The 26,216-nt window shown below is 42.5% G+C and overlaps 1 protein-coding gene and 4 non-coding genes across 5 annotated transcripts; all 5 read right to left on the bottom strand.

Moving 5' to 3' along the window:
* Positions 1 to 379: 379 nt before the first annotated feature.
* NOP58 (NOP58 ribonucleoprotein) lies at positions 380 to 25,233 on the bottom strand. Its single transcript, XM_075756358.1, has 15 exons — positions 25,075 to 25,233; positions 21,529 to 21,605; positions 19,892 to 19,944; positions 18,227 to 18,351; positions 17,033 to 17,169; positions 15,790 to 15,854; positions 14,377 to 14,511; positions 13,343 to 13,488; positions 12,264 to 12,390; positions 11,447 to 11,610; positions 10,573 to 10,707; positions 9,278 to 9,339; positions 6,663 to 6,796; positions 1,474 to 1,595; positions 380 to 718 (listed from the first exon to the last, which is right to left on the bottom strand). The coding sequence occupies exons 1-15, from the start codon at positions 25,117 to 25,119 to the stop codon at positions 662 to 664; spliced, it is 1,584 nt and encodes a 527-aa protein (XP_075612473.1). The 5' UTR covers positions 25,120 to 25,233; the 3' UTR covers positions 380 to 661.
* LOC142602419 (small nucleolar RNA SNORD11) lies at positions 12,019 to 12,096 on the bottom strand. Its single transcript, XR_012836227.1, has one exon. It is a non-coding gene; the product is annotated as a small nucleolar RNA SNORD11 (small nucleolar RNA).
* On the bottom strand, positions 13,156 to 13,239 carry LOC142602420 (small nucleolar RNA SNORD11B). Its single transcript, XR_012836228.1, has one exon. It is a non-coding gene; the product is annotated as a small nucleolar RNA SNORD11B (small nucleolar RNA).
* Positions 15,120 to 15,207, bottom strand: LOC142602417 (small nucleolar RNA SNORD70). The gene has a single exon (XR_012836225.1). It is a non-coding gene; the product is annotated as a small nucleolar RNA SNORD70 (small nucleolar RNA).
* Positions 19,539 to 19,627, bottom strand: LOC142602424 (small nucleolar RNA SNORD70). The gene has a single exon (XR_012836231.1). It is a non-coding gene; the product is annotated as a small nucleolar RNA SNORD70 (small nucleolar RNA).
* Positions 25,234 to 26,216: the final 983 nt, after the last annotated feature.

Raw genomic sequence — 26,216 nt, 5'->3', positions numbered from 1 at the left:
TTTGCCACAATCACCACAGAAGCAATTTGGAAGCTAACTCATGTTAGTTCAAAACAAACATCTGAATCTTGTCAGTCAGTGCAGCAAACATGTTTGAAAGATGATTTAAAAAGGCTTTCTCAGGAGAGCTATCAGTGCCGACTCAGTAATGCACCTAAACTGTTCAACGCATGTTTGATGTTATGCAGAGATTTGTATCAATTTTATGGAGAACTTAAGAATATTACAACCTTTGAATTCTTTAGCGAATAAACTGCGACAGAATATCTACACATTTAAAACTTTTTTTTCTGATTATTCATTTAAAATAAACCTTAGCAATAGTTTTGATAATGGTTAGAAAACCAGCAAACAAGCTAAAAGACAGAGACATAAAATCTTCATAAAAATGTTTTTATTCCTTATCAGTGGAGACTGCATATGAAAAGAGGATCTATTATGAGCTTTTCAACAAAAGAAACTGCAAAAAACCTCAGCAATCCTCCTAAGTAGCAGAGACACCAGGTATCCTGTTCCAGGGCAGAAGACAGCTATCAAAACCACCTCCTTGCCCTCTTGCAACACAAAGTAAAGAGTTTTCAGCAAGAGGCTAAAGAAATTATGTCAAGAAATGCTACTCTGAAGCAGTTGTCCAAGGGCCAATGTTTCCCCCTGCTCCTCATCAGTCTTCATCCCCATCTTTTGTTTTCTTCTTTTTCTTCTTCTTTTTCTCTGTATTCTGCAAACAAACAAATGTTGCTATGAACAAACCATAATGGAAAAGCAAAGCAACACACGTAGCTAGGCAACCAAGCTCACACTCAAAGCACCAAAGCAGCTGCCATGCTCAAAGCATAACCCAAGAGATGCCCCCTTCCTCTGTCGTTAACATACTCTGTTTACAGCATGGTGGGGCCAGTGGGCAAGGGAAGCTGTGCTGCGTGCCATACAGCTGGCAGCTCAGCACTGCTGTCAGACTGCTTCAGGCAGCGTAGCTGCCCTAGAGGGGAGAAAATGAAATTCCACATTCAGAACAGGATTTCAAAACTGAGCAACTAGTTTGGTTTGGTCTCGTCCACTCCTCTGTTCCTTGGAGATATCAAATGATGCTTCATCAATTCAGCAGGTACGGCCTCTGCTCCCTACGAGTCTTAAACGCTAGACAGATGCCTGCGGATCAGCACCAAGGGACACCCTCCCCACTAGAAAAGAAATGGAAAGAGATAAGACTAAAGCTGAGGGTGGGCAGAAGGGAGGGGGAAAACGCTCCTGGTACGTGGAGGCATTACAGTCACAAATTTCCTAGATCTTATTTTGTAAAGCAAATTATCTCAGACATTAGTGATGGATATCATGAAATAAAGTTACTAGAGTTAAAACTGTCCTTGCATACCATGGGTTACACAGATAAGAATATTTCCCCCACACACTCCATATGTTTTGGAGATAATCCATTCCCATAAAGGATCGGGTAGCTGTGCAATTCTGCCTCACCTCAATTGTGGGGCTGGTGGGGGGTTCCTCACTCAGCACTTCCTCTTCTTGAGCTTGTTTTCCCTTATCCTTTTTCTTTTTCTTCTTTTTGACAGGTTCACCATCTTCTACAGTTGTCTCTTCTGTACCACAGAAAGAAGAAAAACGAAAGGCAGGTTGTCAGTTATTGAGAGCGTAAAAGGCAAAAGGAAAAGCTTTCTATGAGACATGAGAGGATGCAATGAGGATAGTAAGAATGCAAAATACCGAATACCAAACTGCCCCTTCTTTATACATCGCTCTACACCTGTTTTCTCTCCACTTTGCCCTTACCTGCATGACTACTCCCTGCTATAGTCAAAATATACAAGACACAAGCGACTATTCAGACAGCACTATTCACATCTCCTGGTGCAAACACCACTCCTATACGCTGCTCACGAAGTTTAAAACAAGCTTGTGTGTTTTCATTTGTCTGCCAAATTATCTTCAAGTACTCTGTCTGAAAACAGACTGTCCACAGTTTGGCAAATATTTTCACCAGCATCACAAGAGCAGTAGAAGAATTCTAAAATCCACATTAGAAATGCATTCAGCCAGCAGTAGCTTGTTCACAACTGATTCCCCTATCTTGATGTTGGAAATTCGCTAAGAAGCAGACCAGTTTTCTTAACCATGTAGACTAGCAAACACAAAGATCTCTTAATGCTGAGCTAACATAAAGCATTTAATGCAAAACCAGAAACATTTTCCTGTCCTGGAAGATAGGAATTGAATTATTTATATAAGCTGAGAGAAATGTTAACCCAAGGAAAGATTTACTAATGCTCTCTTACATTTCTTTTTCAGAACTATTCATCGACAGTTGGCCTATCTAATCATAGTGGTAAAGGCACTATAATTTATCACTTATTTTCTAGAACACATACCACAGTCTTAGGAATCTCTAAGTAAAGAAACCAAACAGAAATCATTACCAAGCTGACACCCTATGCAGTAGCCAGGCTGTTACTGGAACATACCCAAGTTAATTTATTTGCACAACTGAGTCAGTGCTGGATACCAAGTTTCTCAGTACATCGTGTAAGTTCATGACATAGCAACCACTGTCCTTCAGTGGCTACAAAACCAAGATGCTGAAACCAGTGGTGTTTGTGGTGTGTATACAGTTGCTACTGGAGGTGTGACTCAAAAAGTAATTTTCTCACTGTAGTCCCCCCAAAAAACCAAATCAATTTCATTTTGAAGCATACTCATCACTTAAAAGAACAGAAACAAAGCCAGTGCAATTATAAAAAACCCAATGCACACAACCTCCTAACATCTCAGTTGTACTTTGTCACAAGTTTAGTTCCTCAAGGCAGCAGGAGGACTGTATGAGTCAAAAATACACTTCAATCTTTGCCTCTAAATTCAGACAAAAAAATTGGCTTCGGGGTAAAAAAATTTCTAGACATGTCTGCAGGAAAATATAGCCAGCTAACACATGCAGTTATCTGACATTAAAAAAATGCCAGAAGCAAAACAGCAAAGGATTCTGGATAAAGGAACTGGTAAATATGATTTACGTGGATTCTGCTGTACACATCATTCACAGTGAACAGCATGCAAGCGTAAGGCATTCAAATCATGTGTAAAAATAAGTATCCTCATCTCCCTGTGTATGACACAGGAAAATTAAAAGTAGCTGAAAAATAAGCATAAACTACGTTAAAGCCATACAGTACAACAGGAGCATATACATCATTTTGCTACGCCACACATTTTCACTCAGGTGGATTGGTAAGCTATGCATTTCCAAGCAAAATGTTCGGTGGTAACCTTGGAAAAACAACTTCTTGTTATTACCCTACATTGTCATCAAGTCCAACACACCTGGCAGTGAAACCTGTCACAATTTACAATCACAGGTGATGCATTGTGCACTCATAGGCACTGTCACTTCTCACAGCTAGCAGCAGGCACCTTCCTGAAGATTTCAGTTGCTGCTTTCTAGCAAAGCCCATCACAAGACTTCACGTATTTGCACCTAGGCAGAATGAGGGTAAAGGCTCCAGGGGTGCTGGCCTTTTCCTTCTGGGTTCAACACTCCTAAGTCACTCAAACCCAGTGGGGTTTCTTTGTGATACACAGCAGCTGACAGGAAAGCCAACAGCTCTTACTATCCAGAACTGAGGCACAGAGAGCAGCACCGGGAAGAGCAGGTTGATTGATGGCCCTGTGCAGTGCTGGAGATCACCAGCAGTAGTTCCACTCACCCCTTTTCCACCAGTTTACCAGTCTGATGTACCCTCCTGCCCTCCCTCCTCCACATGACGCTGGGTGCATACAGAATCAAGTCACATTGCCTATCAGTAAAGACACCACATCCTGATGTTGCTGCCATTTAAGGCTTGCAAGGTTCGCTTCCTTAATTGAAGATGATATTTCTCTTTTCAAGAGAGACCTTTCCAAGTGACTAGCTGCTACCATATCCTGATGCTTAAATGAAAGCTGAGCACTCCACTGGGGGCACTGGCTAGCCCTGTTGGTGGTATGCATTCTGTCTAGTCATATTCAACTTCAAAGACTGCAGTCACAAAAATACCTGTCCTATTTCCCTTCCCCCACTATTAAAACTGGTTTTAAGAAACAACTCCTGAAGTTTATTATAACTAATTTCAGGCACTATCCTTCTACTTGGTTTCTTTTTAAGTGTAAAAGGTGAAAGTGGTCTGAAGTCATGCCTCACCCCCAACCCCCCAGCCAGTTCCTGTCCAAAGTACTGCCATACATGCGCCCCAAACAGGAAGAAAGAAAACACTACACATCTCATCTTGCAGTAACATTTACATTTCAGGCTAGCACAATTCAAAATACTGTCCCCCTTTATAACAAGTATTAAAGCAAGAGTTTGACAAATCACTTTCCGGTGGCAGCTTCCCAGCTTATTCCTGTCCCTTACCTTCCTCTTGTAATATAAAGTGGATCAAAATTCATCTGGCTGAAGAATTCTTTTTTTTCCTGAACTGCTTTTCCACCACCCCCACTTATCACACAGCTGCAAAACAGGATGGCGAAGGAGTGGGCAGAGACTTCTTTCACAACACTATGTCTGGATGTGTAATCTCTGATCAGGGAAAAGCTTAATAGAGCACTGCATCAAAAGGTATAGAGCCAAGAACAGCAGAAATTAAAGGCTCATGCCTATTCAAGTGGACACGCAACATAACTCTGAATGCTGGGACCTCCTCTGCACTCTTCTGTGTATTACAGAACTTACTGAACTACTCAAACTTCTCAGACCACAGCCCCTCTAGCACACCGTGCAGTCACACCAACTATGCTGGAAAAGAGCAAGATCATGGTCTGTCTAGCCTGTGTCAGGGAAATGCATGTACTTTGTTGGGTGGTCAGATACAAGAATTTGCAAACATAGGGGCAGTGCTATTTTAAAGGGTACAAGAGGATAGGCTGAAAGGGTTAGTTCTGCTTACAGGTGATATGAGATAAATAAGCTCTCTGAAAACACTCCTTCCATAGTCCGAAGCCACTGGTACAGTTAGTTCTAATGTCCGAGTATCCAAATACAACGACCCAGTTGATATGAAGAACTGGGAAAGAGCAGGAGCTATGAACCACACATCCAAAGGATGCCCTATCTTTTCAGGAAAAGCAACACAGCTGAATCCTGGACTTCAGGTTTTGGAAAGTTAAAAAAACAAGCAAACAGCACAGATTTCAGTAGTCCACAAGTATTCTGAACACCATCTACTGCTCAAATAATTCTTGGTAGCTCAAGGATACCTCTTAAGCTCCACCCAACCCCTAAACCAGGGGGTATTAATGCTCAATAAAGCAAATGAAGCAAACAAGCAGGTTTGTGTATAAAAACATGAACCATTGAGTAATATATCTATGAACAGAAATCTCTCTCATACTGTAAAAGACCAGGCTGGAAATGAATGTAATGTTCCACCTGTGAGATGTCAACACTTGCTTTGATAATGCAAGGGAAGCCCAAGGGAACAATTCTGAGACTGTAATAAGGGAAGTTAGTTCAAAAGATTAACAAAAGCAGTAGCTGTGAGAACACCCACATTCTTCAAAAAGCAAACGGGCAAAGTTCAAGCCTCCAAAGTACTCATGTGTCCTTGTCTCATTATGATAAGTACAAGAGAACATGCTGGGGCACAGACCTCAGCTTTCCAGCATAAAGGATTCTCCCTCCAGTGTAACTTCAATTCTCAGCTAAGTTTAGGTTCCTGCAAGTTGCCCCATCTATGCACACAGACGTCACAAACCAACTGGTGTCTGGCAAGATCACACCTGAGCATCAGCTTAGCATGAAGAGGTACAGAACCAGCATCATTACACTGATACTCTAGAACACAGGAGCACAGAGAAGGGCAGTGAGGGAAAGCTCCAACAGCCCTCACCTACTGCCAGGCACAGGTAGCTGACAAAACTTGGGAGCAGCTAATGCCCAGATCTGGCTCAGGGTCTCATGGAAGTGACTTAAAGTCATCTTCCTTTTCTTTTTTTTCCTCAAGTTACACACTGGGAGGCCATTAGGCCAGCCATTTAGAGGTGCTGAAGTGCACACTGGAGAGAAGAGGAGAAAGAATGTTTCTTAAAATGAATCATACTATAAAACCAGATTATTTTGAAGTTGCAGTCCAAAAATTTTTCTTCACAGTAACTTATCAGAGAAGTAAAGAAAAACTGTGGCCACTATTTCAGTTTTAGCTCTCCGGAGAATAACAATTGTTCATGTATTATGTAAATTCAGACTGAAATTTCCAAGTGTCATTTCATCTTAAATTCTGATCTTCAACATTTATATGTTGAAACACATCAGAAAACGTTTCTATACAGAATAAAACAATTTTTTTTTTTTTTTTAAGTAAATTGGGCAAGTTCTGGTTTTACAGAGAAGAGCTTTTTTGCCTTCAAGATACTGAGGCCCACTAAATATGAATCTGCTGAGCAAGAAATTCTACAAGAAGAATGAGTTTTGTTTTAAATGTTCTTATATGCTTACAACTGCTTAAAAGCAGATATTTAAAGTAAATTGACTGCAATCTGGTGTCAGTCCATAAAGGATTTTTTAAAAAAATACACTGTCATACCCAAGTAAAATAACCAGGTATTGTGGTTGGCTGTAAATGTTAAGCCCCACTGCATGATGCACACAGCAACATGCCAGCAGCACAGATGCAGCAACTAACCTTTCATCTCTGCTTTGAACTTCTTTACTTTCACAGCAACCTCTGCATCTTGTTCTTCCACCTCCTGAATTTTGCGTTTCTTTGAAACAGCAGGAAGCGTAGAGTCACCAGATGGGTCAAATATTTTTACTTCGCTGTAATGAAGAAAACAAGTCAGCTTAAGTAACAAAGAGCCCACAGGTATGATCCTGCAGTTGAACATAAACTTTGCAAACACAACCTCCTAAGAATATTCACAAATCAGCATATACAGGTAGTGAGGCCCTTTCTCAAATCCATGAATGGTTCTACAGTAATCACAAGTACAAGAGTTACCCCACAAAGTACAACTGTCTGATCTGAACAGAAGGTACCAGTTAAAGAAGAGTTTGGTTCTGGTTTACACCTGTTCAAGGCTCTACAGTGCACTTAAATTACCCATTAGATCGATCTCTCTGCCGCTGAAAGCCCTTCCATCATAAGCACATAGCTCCCCACAATTTGGTAAGTCCATATAAGCGTACCCTAAGGGTAATGGATATAGTGGATTAGAAGTAGCTTTACTTTTGCTTTTTCTGCACTGCCTCTCCACCATTATGTTCACAGGGCACAACTCACAAGGCAGAGTAATGCTATGGCTCATCTCTGTATCACTTTTATCACTGACTTTATGGGACATGTAAATACCTAATCTGTGCCTGAAACTGCCTCTTCTTAAATATTGCATGCTCCTTTGTTTGGTCCCAAACTTCTCTACAGGCTGCAGAGAACCAGCTACCCTGAAACCCAGCGCTCTTTAGTTGGACCTTTTCAGGGGCAGTTGAATCATCTAACAGCAATGAAGTTTGTTTTTTTTTTCTCTTATTCAGAACAGAATTCCTACTAAAGGAAAAAGGAGTTCTAGAACAGTAAGCCTGAACTATTCCCCCTCAGCCACATACCAAGCATCTGAATTCTAAAATAGGAATCTGAAGTAGCTACCTTGCACAGGTTACAAAAGCAACTGAGACTAGTCACTAGACTGGGAAGCATGCAGTAATGCTAGTAGACAGTACCATCAATTCATCCTCCAAGCATCAGAAATTATTCTTATGGGTATGAACATAACATATTGCTTTGCAGAAATTGATTATGCAGCCTTTTGCAAATAGTGGACTCTGCTTCGGTTAAACTCAGGCAAGAGCTCACTGGCTTGTCATTATCAAAATACTACTAATAAAAAATAATGAGTAAATAAACATGCCAAAGATAGGTAATGCACTCTCTCACATCTTTTTCGGAAAGCATACTGAAATGCTTCGCTTGAACCTCATCTCTAAAGACTACCTCACAATTAACTTCTGAAACATTACTTTGATGTAGCTAATTCATACAGGATCCATGGTTCCATACAAGACTAAGAGATTCTTGCTAATCTCCTCAAAACATTAGTTTAGCCCTTCAAGCAATCTCCATAAAGCAGCAATACTACCATTTTTGTACTACAAGGCCAATTTCACAGGGACTGAGTCAGTTTCCCTTTTAGGCAGCCAGACTAAGCCAAGCAGCCAGGAATTATCTCCAGTCTCTCCCCCAAGCCTAGACACATTTGCAGAGCATGTCTAACAGAAGAAACATGTCCTGGCAGGAATTCATAACTCCATTTCAAGAGGTCAAAAACCTGCACACACATTGTCTCCTCAACACCCTCCTCCCTAAGCTACTGCCTCCTTACATGCTTTGATGCTTCATTTACTGACACTGTCTTTTCAAAAGCTGCTCCAGCAATCTCAGCCATCACTACACTTTGAAATATCTAGCATATGGAAACAAAAGCTACAGCTAAGCTTGAGAAAGATGTTTGTGGATTGCAGATGGGTTCAACAGTGGCTTTGTTTTCCCCTCGCAGAACTAGCATCCAGCCCTGGTTTTGCTGAGCACTTGCCTTCTCTACACTGAAGGTTCAGCAAAATAAGCAGGCCAAGCGAAGCAAGAAGCCCGAAACCAAATTAAGTGAAAAACCCAGATGTGACAGCTCAGACTAATAATAACCTGTTCCAATCCTTAGATCTTCAGCCGTCCCAGTTGCAATTTACAGTGTCACTCTGGCACCAGAAACTGCTCTCTAAGTGTCCAGAGTACAGATCATATCTATTGCTTAAGATACTTATTACAGATGGGACCTAAACAAGGAGATGAAGCTTTGCTCAAAACAAGTGGTGCTTTTGTCTTTTCTAAGACTAAGAAAGTCTATAGGAAAGCTTCCATGTCAAAGAAGTTAATTCAAACTCTGATTTTCTCAAATTTAGTTTATTCAGGCTTGCATTAAATAAAGCTGTTACATATTAACTCCCCAAACTACTTAGTTTTTGGGGTTGATGCTGATAGCATCTAAATATATCAGTTATCTGATGATGTCAGTAATTTACCTCTAGAAAAATCAGGACTGTTCTGCTAGTTCACTGGCTTTACCACAACTGTAAGATGTAAGAAAAATGGAAATTCCCATTAGCAATGGGACTTGTCAGTAGTGTTTAAGAGCACAGAAAATATTTTCTGGATCTTATGTCAACTCAGCCCACAACCAAAAAAACTTCTCAAATAAAAACATGGAGAGTTATTTATACTCAGCCAAGCTGAAAGGAAAAACTATTCACCTCTTGTTTTGATACTTGTCTGTCCTGGCCAAGGCTTTTCCAGTGCCACTTATTCTTCTTATCTACAAGAAAAATTTAGAAGTTAAAAATTAATTACTCATAATGAAAACAACTCACAAGTTCTACAGCTCCTGAAAGGAAGTAAAAATGGAAAGACAGACAGACAAACACTATTGGTCAGGCTCTTGTGTACCTGTATGAGTCTTACACCTGGGAGTAGATTAGTGACAGGGAGGTAACTGGGATGAGAAAGGCATGTGCCTTTCTCATATTGCTCTTCAAGAGCCCAATTCAATTAAAGGGCATCTAGTACTGGATCAAACATACCACAACAATATGACATACAACATCATACCTCTAAATTGCCAAGACCAGCTCAAATTTGTGCATGCTTTCTTTTTTTGCATGGATAACTGCATGTCAGGACAGGTATCACCCTATGCCTGGCATAAAGCCAACTTTAAAACCACAATACAGGCGCCAAACTGGATTTGAATTAAATTTGTACTTGTCAGATGATCAGTTTGTGTTTTGGTATTAACATGTCTCCTTGCCTTTGTTTCGATGGGAAATATCACCTCCCATGAAATGCTCAAGGAGGAGCAGGCAGGTTTTTCTGGATTTTTCTTTTTTTGTTCTAGCAATGCCAGTACTACAGCATCAGTATCAGATCTTCTAGCTTGGAAGGCTGAACCTAGTCATCATTTATAAGCTCACAGGCAGCAGGCCTGCCACCTAAGAGGAAAGTGAACTCTTATGTTCTCCCAGAATGCTGTGCCAACGGCAGCAGATGGAACAGCGGGTATAGAGAGACAGGATATGCATTAGGTCATGGGAGGGCAATGCAGCAATTTACAGAATAATATCTTGCTTTAGCTACAGAGAAAGCTTCTTAAGACTAAGCATCACCCATACTCAGATTTTAGAGAGCCATGGTGGAAAATGTGTGTAGGGGGAACCTAATTGTGCTTTCTTCTAAGGTGAGGAGAAAGAAGCTATGAAGTAATAAGCATATCTTTGCAGTTAATACAGAGATGCAGTAGAATGTAAGGTATGATCTTACTAATGTTGTTCAGAATCAAGATTTTTCAGTATAATGTAGATGAAGACAGGTATGTGAACAAGACAAAAAATGACATATAAATGGATGCAGCCAGCTTACAAACCCTACTGCTCCAGCCAAGGTGGGGAGAAACTACAGATCACACAACTGAGTGAAAAAGAGTCAGAAAGCAGTGTATCAGAAAATCATACCATAAACAAGAATGTCAGCTTCATGCAAGTGCTAGACTTACCCCTCTCTCTTCCAAAAGCCTCAGTCTTGTCTCTACTTTTAGTCTGTTCTCAGCTCCCATTTCAGCACTGGTATTCTCTCCAAGGGCATCATAACGAATAGTCAAGGCAGTCTTAGCTGCCAGCATTCGAGAAATCTAGAAAAAAACCAGGAAGAGTATTAACCGCTAAGACTTAATATAAGGCAATGATTCACTCTGATCTGGAAACCATACCCACAAAAGAACAAGGTAACCATTTACTAGCATTGTTTAGTCAAAAAACCAAACCAATACCCAAGCAATTAGTACCTCATTCCTTTAACTGTTAATGTAATACCTTATTTTCTTGATAGAGGGAAACAACTGAGATAGCAAGTTAGTTATATATATCCCACTCTACCCCAACCTTCAGATAAGGTTAGTTTGAGGTGCAACTTCCAACTGGAAAGCTTTCTTCACAATTCAAATACATATTCATCCACCTGCATTATAAGAACCTAAGCTCTTTAAAAGCAAGCCATAAAAGGTACAGATTTAGCACAACAAGAGTCTGATTTTCAAGCAAGACTAAAGCCTGTAACAGCTTAGTTTATATCACATAGAAGAAAATAGTAACATAGCATTTGAGAAAGCCAGCATTCCATCAAAAGTCAGCAGGAATGCATCCGTTATTACTCAGATGTGTCAAATGGCCAATCCCATTCACTTTTTTTGAACAGGAATGAATGACATACAAAGATTTGCGGGACACTGGCATTTTCCACATAACCATGAAGCAATACAGTAAAGCAATCCACGGGAAGAGCCTCAATGTGAAGCTCAAACCATCTCATCAACAGATATTCGTATTCATGCTCTGGAAAAAGCCAAGCTGATAAACAATTCTGCAACTCACCTTTCCTTTGTTTTTTGTATTGGTTTGTCCCACTAGGGAAGCATGATAGATAAGGCCAAATTTAGGCGTGTCCCGTTTAGTCTTCAGTGCTCTGAAGAGTGCCTTCTCAGCACCCAGTAATTGAACCGTTGAAGCTGGATGTTTTGCCAGATTCAAGAGGGAACCTAGAAGGAGGTAACACAGCAATAGTAATTTGTCAGAGGAACAACTAGATAAGCAGGAGGTTATATTCCTATGCTATTCAAAAGTAGAAGCTCAGAGCCATCTATTTGTATGAGAGATGCTTCATGTTCATTTCCTGAAGGACAGATAAGCCATGTCAGTCTTTCATGCTTCAACTAACTCTGTCTTGGTTTGATTTCAACAGGAAAGAAGGCTGACTCAGTAAAACATATTCCACTGGAGCAATGCATACTCCTGACAAAGTCTGGCAGCAAGAACGTGTCATCACAGAACTGCAGCATAGATAACTGAAATAAGGCTACTACCTTGAGCCAGTCTGACTATAAAAGCCTATCGCTAGCTTGTCAGCATTTTACCTCAGAAGTGTCTATCAGCAGGAGGCTCAGTAAGCATCTCAGAAGTAGTGACTTAAGTTGCCCTCATATTCCAAAAAGAATTCAGGCCAACTGAGAACTTTGTCATCCTACCTAGGAGACTACCACCAAGCTCACGCTGGTATTCTCAGATTCCTCAAGAGCCATCTTCCCTCTCTTTATGAGAAGATGTTCATCAGGGCCTTGCATAATGCTTTTAGCTGACCAGTTCCTCAGATGAGGTCATCTAAGCTTTATTTACAGTTATCAGTGTAACTCACCTGCATGAGCAATGAGCCTTGCTCCAACCAGTTCGCCCACCATGACAGTAAGATTAGGAGCAATCGCCATCATTCTGTTCTTCAGGTAGTCATACAGCTGTGTCCGATACTCAGAGATTTCAATCACCTGGCACAGAGTTTGGTTACAGGAATCAGTATTAGCTGACCAACAAATACTAAGAGCTAAACGTACTGAAATGAGGAAGTGCTGAGAATTCCCACAGAGGAGACTAACAAAATGCAAAACGCACAACCATGAGCCACAGTTATAGAAAGCTTTATATAGGGCATATTCCCAGAGCAGACCTCCATCCACAAAGTATATTGGATCTGTATTGCTCATTCCCTTACGCAACTTATTTTCTCAGCAAAGCTCCTGATAAAGGAGCTGACAACGTGCCAAAGACAGCGAAGCAGAACAAAAATACTTAGTAAGGACATTTGCTTTAGGACAAAACCCTGGAACATTCAGTTTTCACATAAATCTTTGCCACCATTCTCTTGAAATGGGATAAATGTTCTCTAGTCATTCCATAGAAATACACACAATTAGAATACACATAAAAAAGCAGCCCAGTCTAGACCAAGAACAGGAACTCACTACTCTTAACACTACCACTCCCTGGTAGTCACAAAGGGATCCAACTGGCACCACTAAAGTCAGAGGGAGTTCACATACAATCTAGATGAAGTCAGGATAGGGCTCCTAACTTTTATGGGACCTTAGTGCTCCACTTTTAACCCAGGGTTTATCATCTAGCTTCAAAACTGACATATTAAAAAGAAGTTATACAGTACCATTATCTCAAGGACTTAAAAGCACAATGATGCCAAAATTCCAACCAACAGTAAGACTCCCACTTTCGGAAGACGTGAAGACATCAACAGTCTAAGATGGCTCAGATGAGGTAGTGACTGTGCACCCTCATGTCTGTACATCAGGAGAGCAACAATAAAGGAATCATCACTGCCATCATAAGTATATTAGCAACATCCTGGGAAAACCTCTCCTTGGTGGAGGAGACTGATGTGGCTAACTAAAGTGGAGTTCCTATTGCTCTTCATCCACATGTACACACCTGATCACAGAGATGGATTATGTTGTTGATATCTTCTTCCGATACTTCTGTCCCCATGGAAATCTCAGCAGCAGCCTTCACATCCTCTTCGATCTCCTCTGGTAGGATGTCAGAAACATCAGAGGAGGCAAAATTGCTTCTGTCTCCTGTGGGGGATAGATGAAAGCATGTTAGTGCTGGGGTGAGATGAACTAGTAAAAAAAAAAAAAGCACAGAAACAGACAAAGATAAAAGGCCAAAAAACCAACAGTGAGTCAAGTCTGCTGTCATCCTATTCCAAACTCCCAAAATATATGTCAATGTTCTAGCTTTATGTTTATACTAGCTGAGAATAGTTGGAAATATTAAATTTGACACTAGGAAAAAAGCCTTTATTCTGTAACACTGCATACTTCACCTTTTCAGTAGCTGCTCGCTGCAACATTTTCAGCCACAAGATTACAAAGGAAGAACTCCAGGAAGCAGGGAGTAATTTACCACTAACCAAACCTATGTAATTCTTCCTGCAATTGGCAAAAAGCTCCCTTAAAACCACAAGTCTCTCTGGACTGCAAACTTCATTATTTAAAGAAAAAATAAAATCATCAATACAAAGCACATGCCTAAGAGCCAAAGCAAGTGTCCAAAATATTGTAGTGGTTATTCTTTCTGCCCTGAATAATTACAGCAGTTGTAGTCTCCAAGAGCACCCGCAAACAGGCAGCAATTCTCTTTACATGAGTTTTTGGCAGCCAATTTCCAGCCTGGTCTGCTGACCAATTGTGATTCTAAGAAGATATACTGGTGGTCCAGGAAGAACTGACTGGTGATGTGCTATTAGCTTTCTCTTAAGCTTCAAAATGGTAAACTGCATCAACAAACAGATGTAAGCATACACGACTTTTCTACTGGCCCTATTTACACTGCTGCTGAAGGCAGGATTGTATACAGGGTCATGAATAGCTTGATGAGTGGCTGGTCTACAGATCAGTGCCATTAATGCATTGTACACTAACATGCAACATTATCCAGGCTCATGCCTCCTTACTACTCACCAACTTTCCGCACACATTTACAATACGTTAGGTTATCTGTGACGATTTTGCCCAGTTCAGGGAAGTGCCAACCATACCATTCCCTACAGCGCATGATGTAGTTATTCAGTTCTTTGTCCAAGTCATCAAGAAGTGCTAAGAGAAAGAATAGACTTTTTTTTTCTAAAAAGGTAAACTAAAAATGGAAAACTCTCAAATCAACAAATTTAAATAGTATAAAGAGAGACAAACTGAAATATTTTATCCCATAAAGACTGGAATGAAACATAAGCTGCAGTACATTAAAGTCTTTACTTTTCTACATAACACCAGGCTCAGTATTATAAAAATATTAGAATTCTCATGAGTGTGGCCTGAGTTTCATCACTGGGACTGTCTTGGACAGACTCCTTTAGCAGCTGTAAAGCACATTCTCCTGGAAGGGGAGCAGTAGCCAGTTACTCTTCCTCTCAGCCAGTGCTATGCACAAGATTGATGTAAAACTTAGCCATCTAAAACACTTCAAGGAAAAATGTTTTAATGGTAAGAAACTGATCTTGTATTCAGTTACTTGATTTAAGATTGTGGTAAGCCTTTTAGATGCCTTTATAATATAAACATATCCAACACAAACCCAACAGGCTCACCATTTACCAGATACGACCAATAACCGGATTTACAACATAGAAGTATAACACTCACAGCATATATTGCTACAGAGCCCTGAGGCTAAAATATTTCCCTCTAATGCAATACCAACATTCCCATCTGTTGTCTCAGTGGTAGTGACGAAGGAACTGAATTAAATCATTAATTTCAGCTTAACTATGTTTCATCATTGACAACAGTCTGGGAATTAATATTCCAAACAGGATTCCTCACCACTGCTTCACAGGAAGCATGCTGGTTATGATGGGGATGTCTTCAAGGAGAAGTGAGGAATGAGCTTTCCCAGCTGCGGTTACAATTTCAGTTTGTTTTCCATTAAGAAAGAAAGGAGCTAGAATGCAGCGTTACACACTGCAGTGGGTATTACGTGCCTAACATAAGAGTCTGTTTCTACATTGCCCTCTACACAAGACACCACCAAGGATCAGAAAATCCTGTCCTGCAGGGCCCATTCTCCCAACACTACTCAGAAGGGAGGCCTGTTGGGAAGTGAAGTCCTCAGAGGACTGAACTAACACTTCCTGTATTTCAGTTGATCTCTATGTGAAGAAAAAGTGGACACCAGTTTACTGTATCACCCTAAAAATGTTCCTGCTTGTGGAAAACCCTATTAAGAAAACACACCTTACGCCTAGCTGAACACCAATGACCCATTTACTGAAACATGCTAGGAGGAAATTTACAGCAATACTTTTCTGTAACCAATGTAAATAAGTCAGCTATCCTAACGAATCCATTAATATTTTAAGCTCTAAATATACTTACAAATTGCCTGGATAATCATGGTATCTACTTTGTCTGGGCTGAATTTCAACTTGTATCGGGAAAGACTGAGGAGACAGAAATACAGTTTCATCAGCATCCTGACATGCCGCTGCAGAGCATGTCCCACCTGCTGCTATTTTACATGAATATAGCTGTCCATACGTTCATTCGTACCAACTCAGTTTTATGCCACTGACTGCTCTCGGCTGTGGCCAGAAGCCACGTTCACACAAGTTTCACAACAGCTTCGACATGTGTACATGCACATAACCCATGACCAGGGTGAAAGGGAAAGTTAAAGCTATCTGTACCACATCCAGCAGACTGAACACGAGTGCTGTGGCAGGAAACTGGCTGTTGGTTTCTTTCTGCATGGTTCCCCACAAAAAAGTATTTGTCAACAGCACTTCCAGTTCTGCAGTGGCTGGAGGCAATCCAAAAAACTGTACCTACCCAGCAGCAAATATCAGCAACGCTAATGTGAAGCAACAGAAGAAACTTCCTGGAACAGATTCTCACTGTCTGAGAAAGTCCATTACCATTTGGCTTTAATGTATATTTAAAATTTCTCAGTATGCTACAGTAAAAGACACTTGATATCAATGAGGACTTGCATCTTCAAAGTCCTTTTTCAACATTAATGCCCATTTTCTAAGCAAACACGCATCTATTTTTAAGGAATCAGCTACAGCAAAGCAGTTGTGACTTGCCAACGGCTCATGGACAGGACAAGCTCATGTCAGAATATGGATTAAAAATTACTCACGAATTAATGCTTGACCCCATGCTGATCCAAGAACTTTGTATCTAACTACTGCTCCACTAAACCTGAAGGACAGTGACAGCAAGGTGGGAAGACAACTCTGCCTTTAATATTTACATTAGGTATTATATGGGTATTTATTCTGGCATAAATCAACAAATGATGCTCTTCACCTTGTGTCTCAGTGGCGATGGAGTTTTAAATGACCCATTTGACTGCTAGAGACATTTCAAACCAAATCCATGCAAAGCCAAGCTATCAACTTCAACTTCAGGTGAAGATGAAGCCTTCCTCTTAAAGGGTGGGTGCAAACCAGAAAGTCCTTCCTGTATAAAACAGGATTTCAGATACAAATGTATCTTGACTTACAGAGTATGAGACCATGTCACATACTCGGAAACACTTTGAGCAACACAGCATAGCTGAGGACACAGGAGTGGGGCAGGCATGAGGTGAAATAGAGCTGTTCTAGGAACTCACCTGTGTGCCAGACCCAGACACATAGCTGCCATCTCTCGAGAAGGGAGGCCTGTGATAAGTCCTTCAATCTGCGAGCGAATTCCTCTCATCAGTTCTGTAACCATCGGGCTGTGTATACAACTCAAATTCAGCTTGTCCTGCAGGATGGAAACCAATGGTCCAAAGTGAGTCAGTCACAACAATGACATTCCTCTAAAGCCCTTCTTCCAATAGCCTTATCTCCTCATACCTGGTTTGCCCACTGCAATCCTGTGATCACACAACAGTCTCAGTCATCTTTGATGCTCAAGATACCAGCACCCCCCAGCTCCCCATACAGTAACAATTCCAGTTTGAAGACGAGACTTCTAATTAATGGTCTATCTGCTATGTAGACACTGGAACCAAAGATTCTAGATTTTTCAGTTTACTAGAAACGGTTTGGCCACAGAAGGAAAATTCAGAGGTAGAGGGTTGGGGGCTTTGGGCCTTTTCCAGAGAACAAAACTGAATAATTAGTTCATAGTCCTTGGTATCATTCACTGTAACACTAAATCCTCCTCATTTTGCAGCCTACATCGGTCTCCTAAGACAGCATGAGGAAGTAGTCACAACAAAGAAAAAAAAAAAATCACTGGAACAGTGAGGAATCAGACGCAAGATGGGAATGTTAGTATTTGACTCCTAGGAGACATTGGAGAAAGCAGTCCACTTCTACTGTACTTCTTCCTTCCTCTGGTAGGCAAGGACTGAAGGACATGCACAGCTGCTTATAGACTTGAGGAAGGCAGAACGATGTGTACTCCCAACAAGACAAGAAGTCATCACCCCACTATTGTTAGTGATTCCTCTGTTAGTGAGGAATAAGCGTGTCTGCCTGGCTGGTTTTTTGTTTGGTTCCTCGCTCTCCTCTTTTTGGATGGGATCATCAGGGAAATTAATTTTTTAATCTGCTGGGTTTCTAACCAATATTTGAGAAATCAAGCAAACCTCAGCGCACTTTTACCATATCATTCACTTGTGCACTCAAGATGACATCTCCCCAGTATATATACAGCACACATCTGACCATAAGGATTAGATAGATACCTTCCACACTGCAAACACAGCATTGGCAGCACATTCCATCACTAGTAATTGCAAAATCTCTGGAACCTGATCATAAGATTTCAGTAGCACGACACAAAAGGAAGAATGGCAAAAATCAGTTATCACCTTTATGACACCTCCAAGTTTGGCATCTGCTACAGCCAGCTGTTCATGGGCATCTTTTGCCACTATCTTCTTGAGAATTTTCTTCAAGTTCTTGCTGAGCTTGCCTTCTACCAGAGCTGTGGATGCTGTATAAAACAAAAAGTCCAAAGATGCAGTTTCTTTCTCCTCCTAAAACACATAGAAATAGTTCTCCTAACTTGGTATTTTTATTTTAACTGCCCACAGTAGCTTTAGTCCGATCTGCAATGCTACTTCACCATGCAGCAGCTAAAATCAAAGTAGAAGAAAATTATATACTTGCTCCTTTGGAGGTCTAAATCAAAAATCCTTCTCCCAGTTGCCTCTCCTTTCTCCATGTGGTTTCAGTTCTATTTCTGTCAATTTTGTTTAAGAATCTCTACAAACAGTATGCCATATGCTTTAGCTATAAGTTTAACATTTCTGAAGGCAAGGTTATATGGGAACATTTTGTGTATTGTTTAATTAACCAACCATTTTCTAGGTCCCTTAGTCAGCAACCATGACATCCTAAACTGAGTAATGGCTTATTTGCATCCTCTGATGATGATAACGTACTATCTAAAGCCCAATAAAGAATGATGTCAAACACGTTAACTGGGTAGTCAGACACAGACCCTTTTAATATAGCATAGAGTCTGAAAAATTTCAAAAGGATATTCTTCATTCTCAAGTATTAATAGATCTGTAAAAGCTTTACAATCCCACACAATATATTTTAAGCAGGCACATATACAACTCTCTTTGCGAGTCAGCTCTGTGCTCCACTGAACTTCTGATTAATGCAACATCTTCATCACCATAAATAGAACAGAAGCCAGTGATTTCTGATTTCCAGAACCTTAATGAAATGTAAGGGTAAAATCTAAGTGCTGTGCTGAGTTTCCTCACAACGCTTCTACAACGGAGATGTCTCCACCTTTCAAGCTGGCTAATAGCTCCTAATCCACTTAAATCAGCCACGTAGTCTTTCCTTCAAATTAAGGTGACATAGGTACTTTGCATAATCTCTCCCATTTCACAAATAAATCAACTTGAAGCAAAACAGAAGAACTTTTTGGTTGTGGGGTTTTTTTGTTTCGGTTTTTTTTGTTGTTTTTTTTAATTAGCCTAATTGTACATGATCTGAATTATTCTGAAGTAAAAATTATTAAATATAAGCCTTTCCATTTTGTTTAAACTCCTGAATTTCTTTTAAGGGGAATACAAGCATTTTTTTAGCCTGAAAAAATACAGGCATAACATGCATCCATTAAACAAGGACAGTTGTAATTATATATATACACTCTGATATCTGTCTGTTGTCTCAGTGGTAGTGACGAAATGTTGACTCAAATCAGTTACATTCAGCTTCAACAAGAATCCATCATTGACAACAGGGTACATGTATCAGACAAAGCCTTCTACATGGCACTCAGTGAGCTGCTTGGGAAATAAGCATGGTAGGAAAAAAAAGACTTCATTACATCTCTACTGCACTATAGACTGGATGGATGACCTCATAAAACAACAAAAACAGTTGACTTTGAAAAAGCTGTAATTTAAAAACTAAGCAAAGAAGCAGAGCATGGACAGAGGTAAATAACGAGTAAACTAGCATATGACAGGAATTTTTTTTTTTTGTAAGAATGCTGTTAACTCACTTACCAGCAAGTGCTTCTGTTGTATCCTGAAATTTTTCAAAGTGTTTCAGCTTTACTCTAAAGAGGAAAACAGAAGCGTGTAATCGAATGTACATTAACCAGATGCTAGATCCATTTTACCTTTTTTCCTACCTCTGCTATTATAGTTCCCCTCTTCTCCCTAAGGCTGCAAGAGAGCAGAGATCAATACTGAGATCAAAGAGAGGAAAGAGCACTAAACCTGCTGATTAAGTTTGAACCTGACATGGCTCTTCACCTAGGTCCAACAAACTTTATTTAAAAAAGAAAAAAGTTTTAATTTAGTATTTCTATGACCAACATAATCAGAAAACCTAAGCCCCTTTTTTGTTTTGTAGTCCATATTTAAAGACAGACATCAGCCATCTACATTTCAACACTGCACCCTAATTAACTAGGTGTCACTGCTGACTGATGATAGCATCTTCCCACTTACATGCAAGAGGGAACCTTCTGCCTCCCTGGGATGCACAGCCTGCACAGCTCAGATTTAACATGCTTTTCAACTAAATGCATCTTCAAAGACTTTAAAACCGAACTGATTCATTGTCCATGAATCCTTCAGTCCTCCTTTGTAATTAGACGTCAGAATATAAGTTCTGAGCTGAACTGAAAACAATCAACAAAAAATTCTTCCATGCCCTAACTGCTGATCAGAGCCAAAAATCATACGGACAGCATTTAACCACACTGTGTCAGATCCTTAGGCCCAGCTTCCCTCTCCCTGTCACACAGTCTGTGGTGTTGACATTTAGAGTTACAGTTAAGAAGCTATCTCAATCCAGTAAATTCCTTGTCAGGGACAGGCATTTGACTAATCCAGTTCTGATTAACCACGGCTCTTTGTGAGTCAAGTATCTGCAAAGGAAGCAAGGTCACAGATAAAGCTGAATGCTTGAGTTAAGCATTCATACAGCCCCACAGAAGCTCCAGGCTTATGCTGATGCCTTTTTAGAAAGGCAGGAAAGAGAGAGGAATTACTTTGATCAGAGTAGATATCCATTAAGAGCCACATCCTGTCTAGCAAGTGGCCAAGATGATGTTTCCAATACAAGACTAACCACATTACAATCAGGCAGATGTGGCATATTCCTCCATCCTCTCCTCTAAATACAGTTAGACAGCAGGACAAATCCAAATCACAAGGCATAGCTTGTGGTGCTAACACTCACTGATGGCATGGGCAACAACACTAACTCTCAATTCACAGTGATTTGTATGCTATTAGTTTCAGTTGGATTAAACTTTTTTTTTTTTAAGAATTTTCTGTGAGCACAAAACCCTGTAATTTCAGCTAGTTCCAGCATTACAAACTTGGACATTCTTGTCAAAGCATCCAGAGCTCCTTAAAATATTAATTTTTTGCTTCAGTGGCACATGGTAATGACTTCTGCAGCTTAATTACACTGCAAGGAAAAAAATTATTTCTTTCACTTTGATATTCCGATTTAAGTTTTGGAGTATCTAACTTGACATTATCTTTCACAGCTTTTACGTTTTACAATACTGAAAAATAAAAAAAAAAAAATCAATACTTTTTTCTGAACCTCGGATGTGCATAAGTCTACAGGCAGTCATGTCCTTCCAAAAGCTAAGCTGCTATCCCCACATAAAGCTGCTTACATTTTGTTTGCTTTTTCAGGAGTTTCAAATTCTTTCCATAAACTGTCAACTTCTTGGAGCTTTTTCTCATTCAGAACCTGTAGAAGGGAAAAAAAACCAAAACCACAGAACTATATTTATGCACTTTTGAACAACCTTCAACTCTGCATTCAGCAGAGAGGACCTGAAGCAGTTTTACAAGAAAGCCAGCTACTGGAAGTTAATACTGATTGAGTCGGCAAACTCCATTTTGGTGATCTCCAGTTTCATCATTCTCTCTCAGCAGCTTTATCCTACTAATATATATTTACAGTGTTTTTACTTTCAACTGAATTACAGAAGTTGCTCAATAATGGCTAGGTCCTTCTGAACCTGCATGTTAAAGCAAAACATTCTCCTTGTTTATCAAAACTGGGCTTGCTCCACCACCTGTACAGGACTCATTCACAACCCCAGTGACCCAAAACCAAACCTGCCACTACTTAGGGAAAATACAAACATGTCTGGGATGCCCAACAGGAAGGGGTGATCCCACGAGTTATTTTCATTAATCTGAGCTAGCCCGAGGAAGAAAGAGGACATCTCTGTAAAGAACACTTTTCACCACAGCTTGGTAATCAGCTGAGCCAAGAATTACCTAAGAGGCAGCAATGGCTTAATCCCATCTCTGTACAAAGGGGATCCCTCTCAGTTTTTAAACAGCAGGAGGTTAGCAGTTACACCACTAGAGCCTACACACATTTCACAGAACGCGGAGTGTACTGCAAATTCCTAGAAAAGCGCTCAGGGGAACAGTACGGGCAAGATCTTTACAACATTATGTTCTTTACATCTCACTCAAAAATCTTGTGGCTTTGTCCCCACAACATAAATCCAACACAACTGCAATTTGACTCAATTGCAGCACAGAAATCATTCTTGGGATTATGAGATTTTGCTCCCTTGCAGATTTTCAAACCCTGGTCAAAGGAGGCTGTCTTTTTTTAAAAATTAGTACCTGAGCAAGTAAACATAGTAACTAATCTCCTACACGACTTGGAGGCACATAGAAACCTTGGGGCATCTCTTCCTTTCCTCAGCCTGCTGATTCTTTCCTCCAATTCATCCCTCCTACGCCAAGGCCTACAGAATTTTTAGCCTCTATAAACAGACATGGGCACATAGAGAAGAAAAAAAAAAAAAGGCATAGAAGCTACTAAATCAAGGTTGTTAGTATATAGAAGTTATGTGCCTATGGATATTTTTGTGTCCTGCAAGACAGTAAGACTTACTGGAAAAAGTCTTCCAAGATCTAGAACATGGATATGCCCCATCTGCCCTTACTATTTAGACTGTTTGCTCCTCTGATGGTAGCAACACCTATAAAGGAATACCTGAGAGCTACCCAGCTTGCAGAGGACAACAGTTCTTGAACACCAAGGCAGACCACAGTTATGCTGGGAATGGACATCTGTGGGCACTGCTGAAAAGGGGAGTGAGTGGGTGAACATGACTGTCTCCCAAAATTCAAAAGCACAAATTCTGTCCAACCCTTCAGTAACTAAACCACAAACAAAACCAAACCCAAACACTCCTGCAACCCCTCCCCAAAAAAATCCAGCAGTGACAATCTTTAGAGACCGCTTTAAAAAGAAAAAAAAGCTAAATTCTGCAGATAGTATTTTGATACATAATTAATATATTAACCACAAGTTTGCAGCTGAACAGCTACAGTGTCTAAGAAAGGAAAGCTATGTGATTGAGAGCCTTGCCCTGCAGAGATGCACTGTGGCTGGGGCTCATGGTATCTGGCCTCGGCAGTTGCAAACAGAATCAGCATGGAAAACCAAAGCTTGTCTCAAAACACGTATTTTAATAAAATACTACTTCTGTACAGTTCCAGCAGACATCTTTCACCTCTCTCCCAATCCATTTGCAGTCCGCTGTCTTTCCCACCGAGCAGGTGTTTAACAGCCTGCCTTTCAACATTGCTGCTTGATGCCTGGTGCCCTCTAGCCGCTTTGCACACGCATCACAGCCAGGCCCCACGCCCCAGCTGGTGACACCTGCAGCTGAGTGCTGTGGCACTTCTGCAGAGACTTCTTCATTTTATTCTTTCTTTTATTCTTCTTTTATTCTTTCTTTTTATGCCCCTCTTCCTAACTTTGCTTTATGTCTACCCTGCTTTCAGAAACTAAAATAAAGGTTATTTTTAGCCCCTCCTGGCTCCTGGAAAGGTTAAAAGGCCTTGGCTCACTGTGCAAGAGGTTTCATCCTACTCAAGAGGTAATTATTTTTTTTTCTTTTTACTAACTCAGAAGGTGCAGGAGACTAGCCAGTGTGAACATCCAATGAGCAAAACCTTCAGGGATACTGCTGTACACATGAGTTCCTCAGGTACAAGTGTTGGGGGGGATGACCACCACAGAACAGAAGCTATCCGCTTTTAGGAGTATTTATGTCTTCTCCCAGAGGCTTACGTGTTGAAATCCTTGCCTGAATTGCACAGCTGTACCCCAAAGAGAAGGAAACGTTTCAGGGCAAAGTAAACACAGTGCTCTGAAGAGCACCAAGGGTGTAGTTCTGCAACAGGTTAGGACAAAATAAACCAGCACCTTGCTCTCTTGGCACCTGCACTTTTGTTCACACAAGCTAAACCCAGAAAAAAAGACTAAGCTGAGGGGGGAAATACAAGTGTTACAATCGAACTCTGTTAACAAACCAGTGGAACCGTACAGGCATCAATACTCAAGCAAGAGAACAGGCCAGAGGGGAGCACGGCACTGTAGCAGCTCTAGCTTAGACTTGTTCAAACCACTGTGAAACCGCAGCATTTGAGTCACATCATTAGGAGGCTGGCGGAGCCCTGCGAAGCGGTCTGTTCCTCCCAGCACAGGTTCTCAGCTGAGCCAGGGAAGCGAGAGCACACGCCATACCTGCGGGCATGCTCACCCTGCCCGTGTGCTCAGCCCATCACCGAGCCCCACTTTTAGAAAGACGCTCAGGCCAAGGCCCCCGCACACCCGTCTGGGAACACGCTCGCCGTCTCCCACGCGTCCCGTCCTGCACCCATAGGGGTTTGCTGGAACATCAGCCGCCACAGCAGCTAGGAAGAGAACGCGGTCAGTGTGCCCAAGCCCGGGTGCCTCCGGAGACTCCAACCGGTGCACAGCCACGAGTGCACGCTCTCCTACCAAATCCACCCACACGGGCAGGAGGAACCGAGCGCCACGGGTGATGCTTACCAGGACCGTGGAGGAAGCTCCCCCTTCCTTCCCCCAAGCACCCTCAGACCCCAGCTGCAGCCCCTTCCCCGCGCCTCTGCCCCGCGGTCTCCCTGCTCCTGCCCGGCCCCGGAGGGACCGCATAGAGCCGCCGCACAGAGCATCTCCCTGAGGAGCCGCCCAGCGCGGGGGCACTCGCCTCCCCGCCCGCGTTCTCCCCCGTAAGCCTAGCGCACGCCCGGAGCGCTCCCCGCTCAGCCCCTCACTTCTGCTTCGCCGCAGGACGGCAGCCGCCCCCCCCCCCCCCCCCGCGCTGAGACCCATCCGGGCGGGCACCGCACCCGGCTGGCCCCCCGCGCCTCACCTTGAAGATGGCGTAGCCAGCGGCGGTCTCGAACAGCACCAACATGGCGGCGGCAGGCCCAGAGCGGGGGGACACGGCCACGTGCGCCGGCGGACCGGACCCCCGGTCAAGCACGCGCGCGCCGGAAGAGGAAGCGGCGACAGCGGAAGTGAGCGCGGCGGAGGAGGAAGCGATGGGGCCGCCTTCTTCGCGCGCTCTCGCGAGCCACGTGGCGGGCGGCGGGACCCCGCGGCCGCGCGCGACGGAGGGAGGCGGAGCCTGTGCTGCGGCCGTTACCGGCTGTCCCCGCCTGTCCCCGCCCCTTTGCGGCCCTCCCGCCGCCGTCACTCGACGCGTGGGCCGCCCCGCTGCGTCCTGTTCGTGAAGGTTCGAGTCTCTTGACGTAAAAAAAAAAAACCCAACCGCTTCCCTGTAAGCGTTCAAATGGCTGCCCGGTGCACGGGGCGGGGGGGGGGGGGGAGGCTCTGTGGTAGCCCGCCCGTGTTACGGGCCAGCGTGGCCGCCGGGCCTTGCCACCGCCGCGGCAGCCGTTCACCAAGTTGTGCTTCCTCGGGAGCAGCGGGCCGCGGCCCCGTGCCCGGCAGGCCCGCGGGTGCAGCAGCAGGTGGCGAGGCCAGCCGCTGTGAGGAGAAACCGGCCTGTGCTCCAGGGCTGGGGTGCCCCTATGGGCAGCTGTTGTTTCCCGAGTGAATCCTGAAGCAGGTTTGGGCTGTCGGCCCCCGTGGTGACGCCGAGCTGCCGGCGGGGGGGGGCGGGGGGCACTGAGCGCATCCAGCCCGCCTGCGGTGCTGGGGTCCAGCACCTCCCCGCAGCCCGCGGTGGATCCCTGCCTGCTGGGCATCGCTTGCTGCTGGGGCCCGTGCCCGAGGCCTTGGCTGCAGGTCTTCGTACGGCTGCAACGTTTTTTTGGTAAAGGATCTGTTGCAACTAAGTGCAGCCACGCGCATTTAAAAGGTTTGCTTTTCTGACAGAGAAGAGCCAGATTACATACGTTTAAAACATAAATATCAAAGGCTGTTTATTTTTCCCACACTGCTGCAGTGTCCCCAGGATACGGGCATTTCTGTTTGGGGAAGGCAGAGGCCGGAGGTGGCCAAAGCCATCCATTTGTGCCACCTACTGGTTTCTGGCTTGGCAAAGAG

Source organism: Balearica regulorum, chromosome 6 (genome assembly GCF_011004875.1).
Source record: "Balearica regulorum gibbericeps isolate bBalReg1 chromosome 6, bBalReg1.pri, whole genome shotgun sequence".
Taxonomy (NCBI): Eukaryota; Metazoa; Chordata; class Aves; order Gruiformes; family Gruidae; genus Balearica; species Balearica regulorum.
This window is presented reverse-complemented; position numbering and strand designations above follow the sequence as displayed.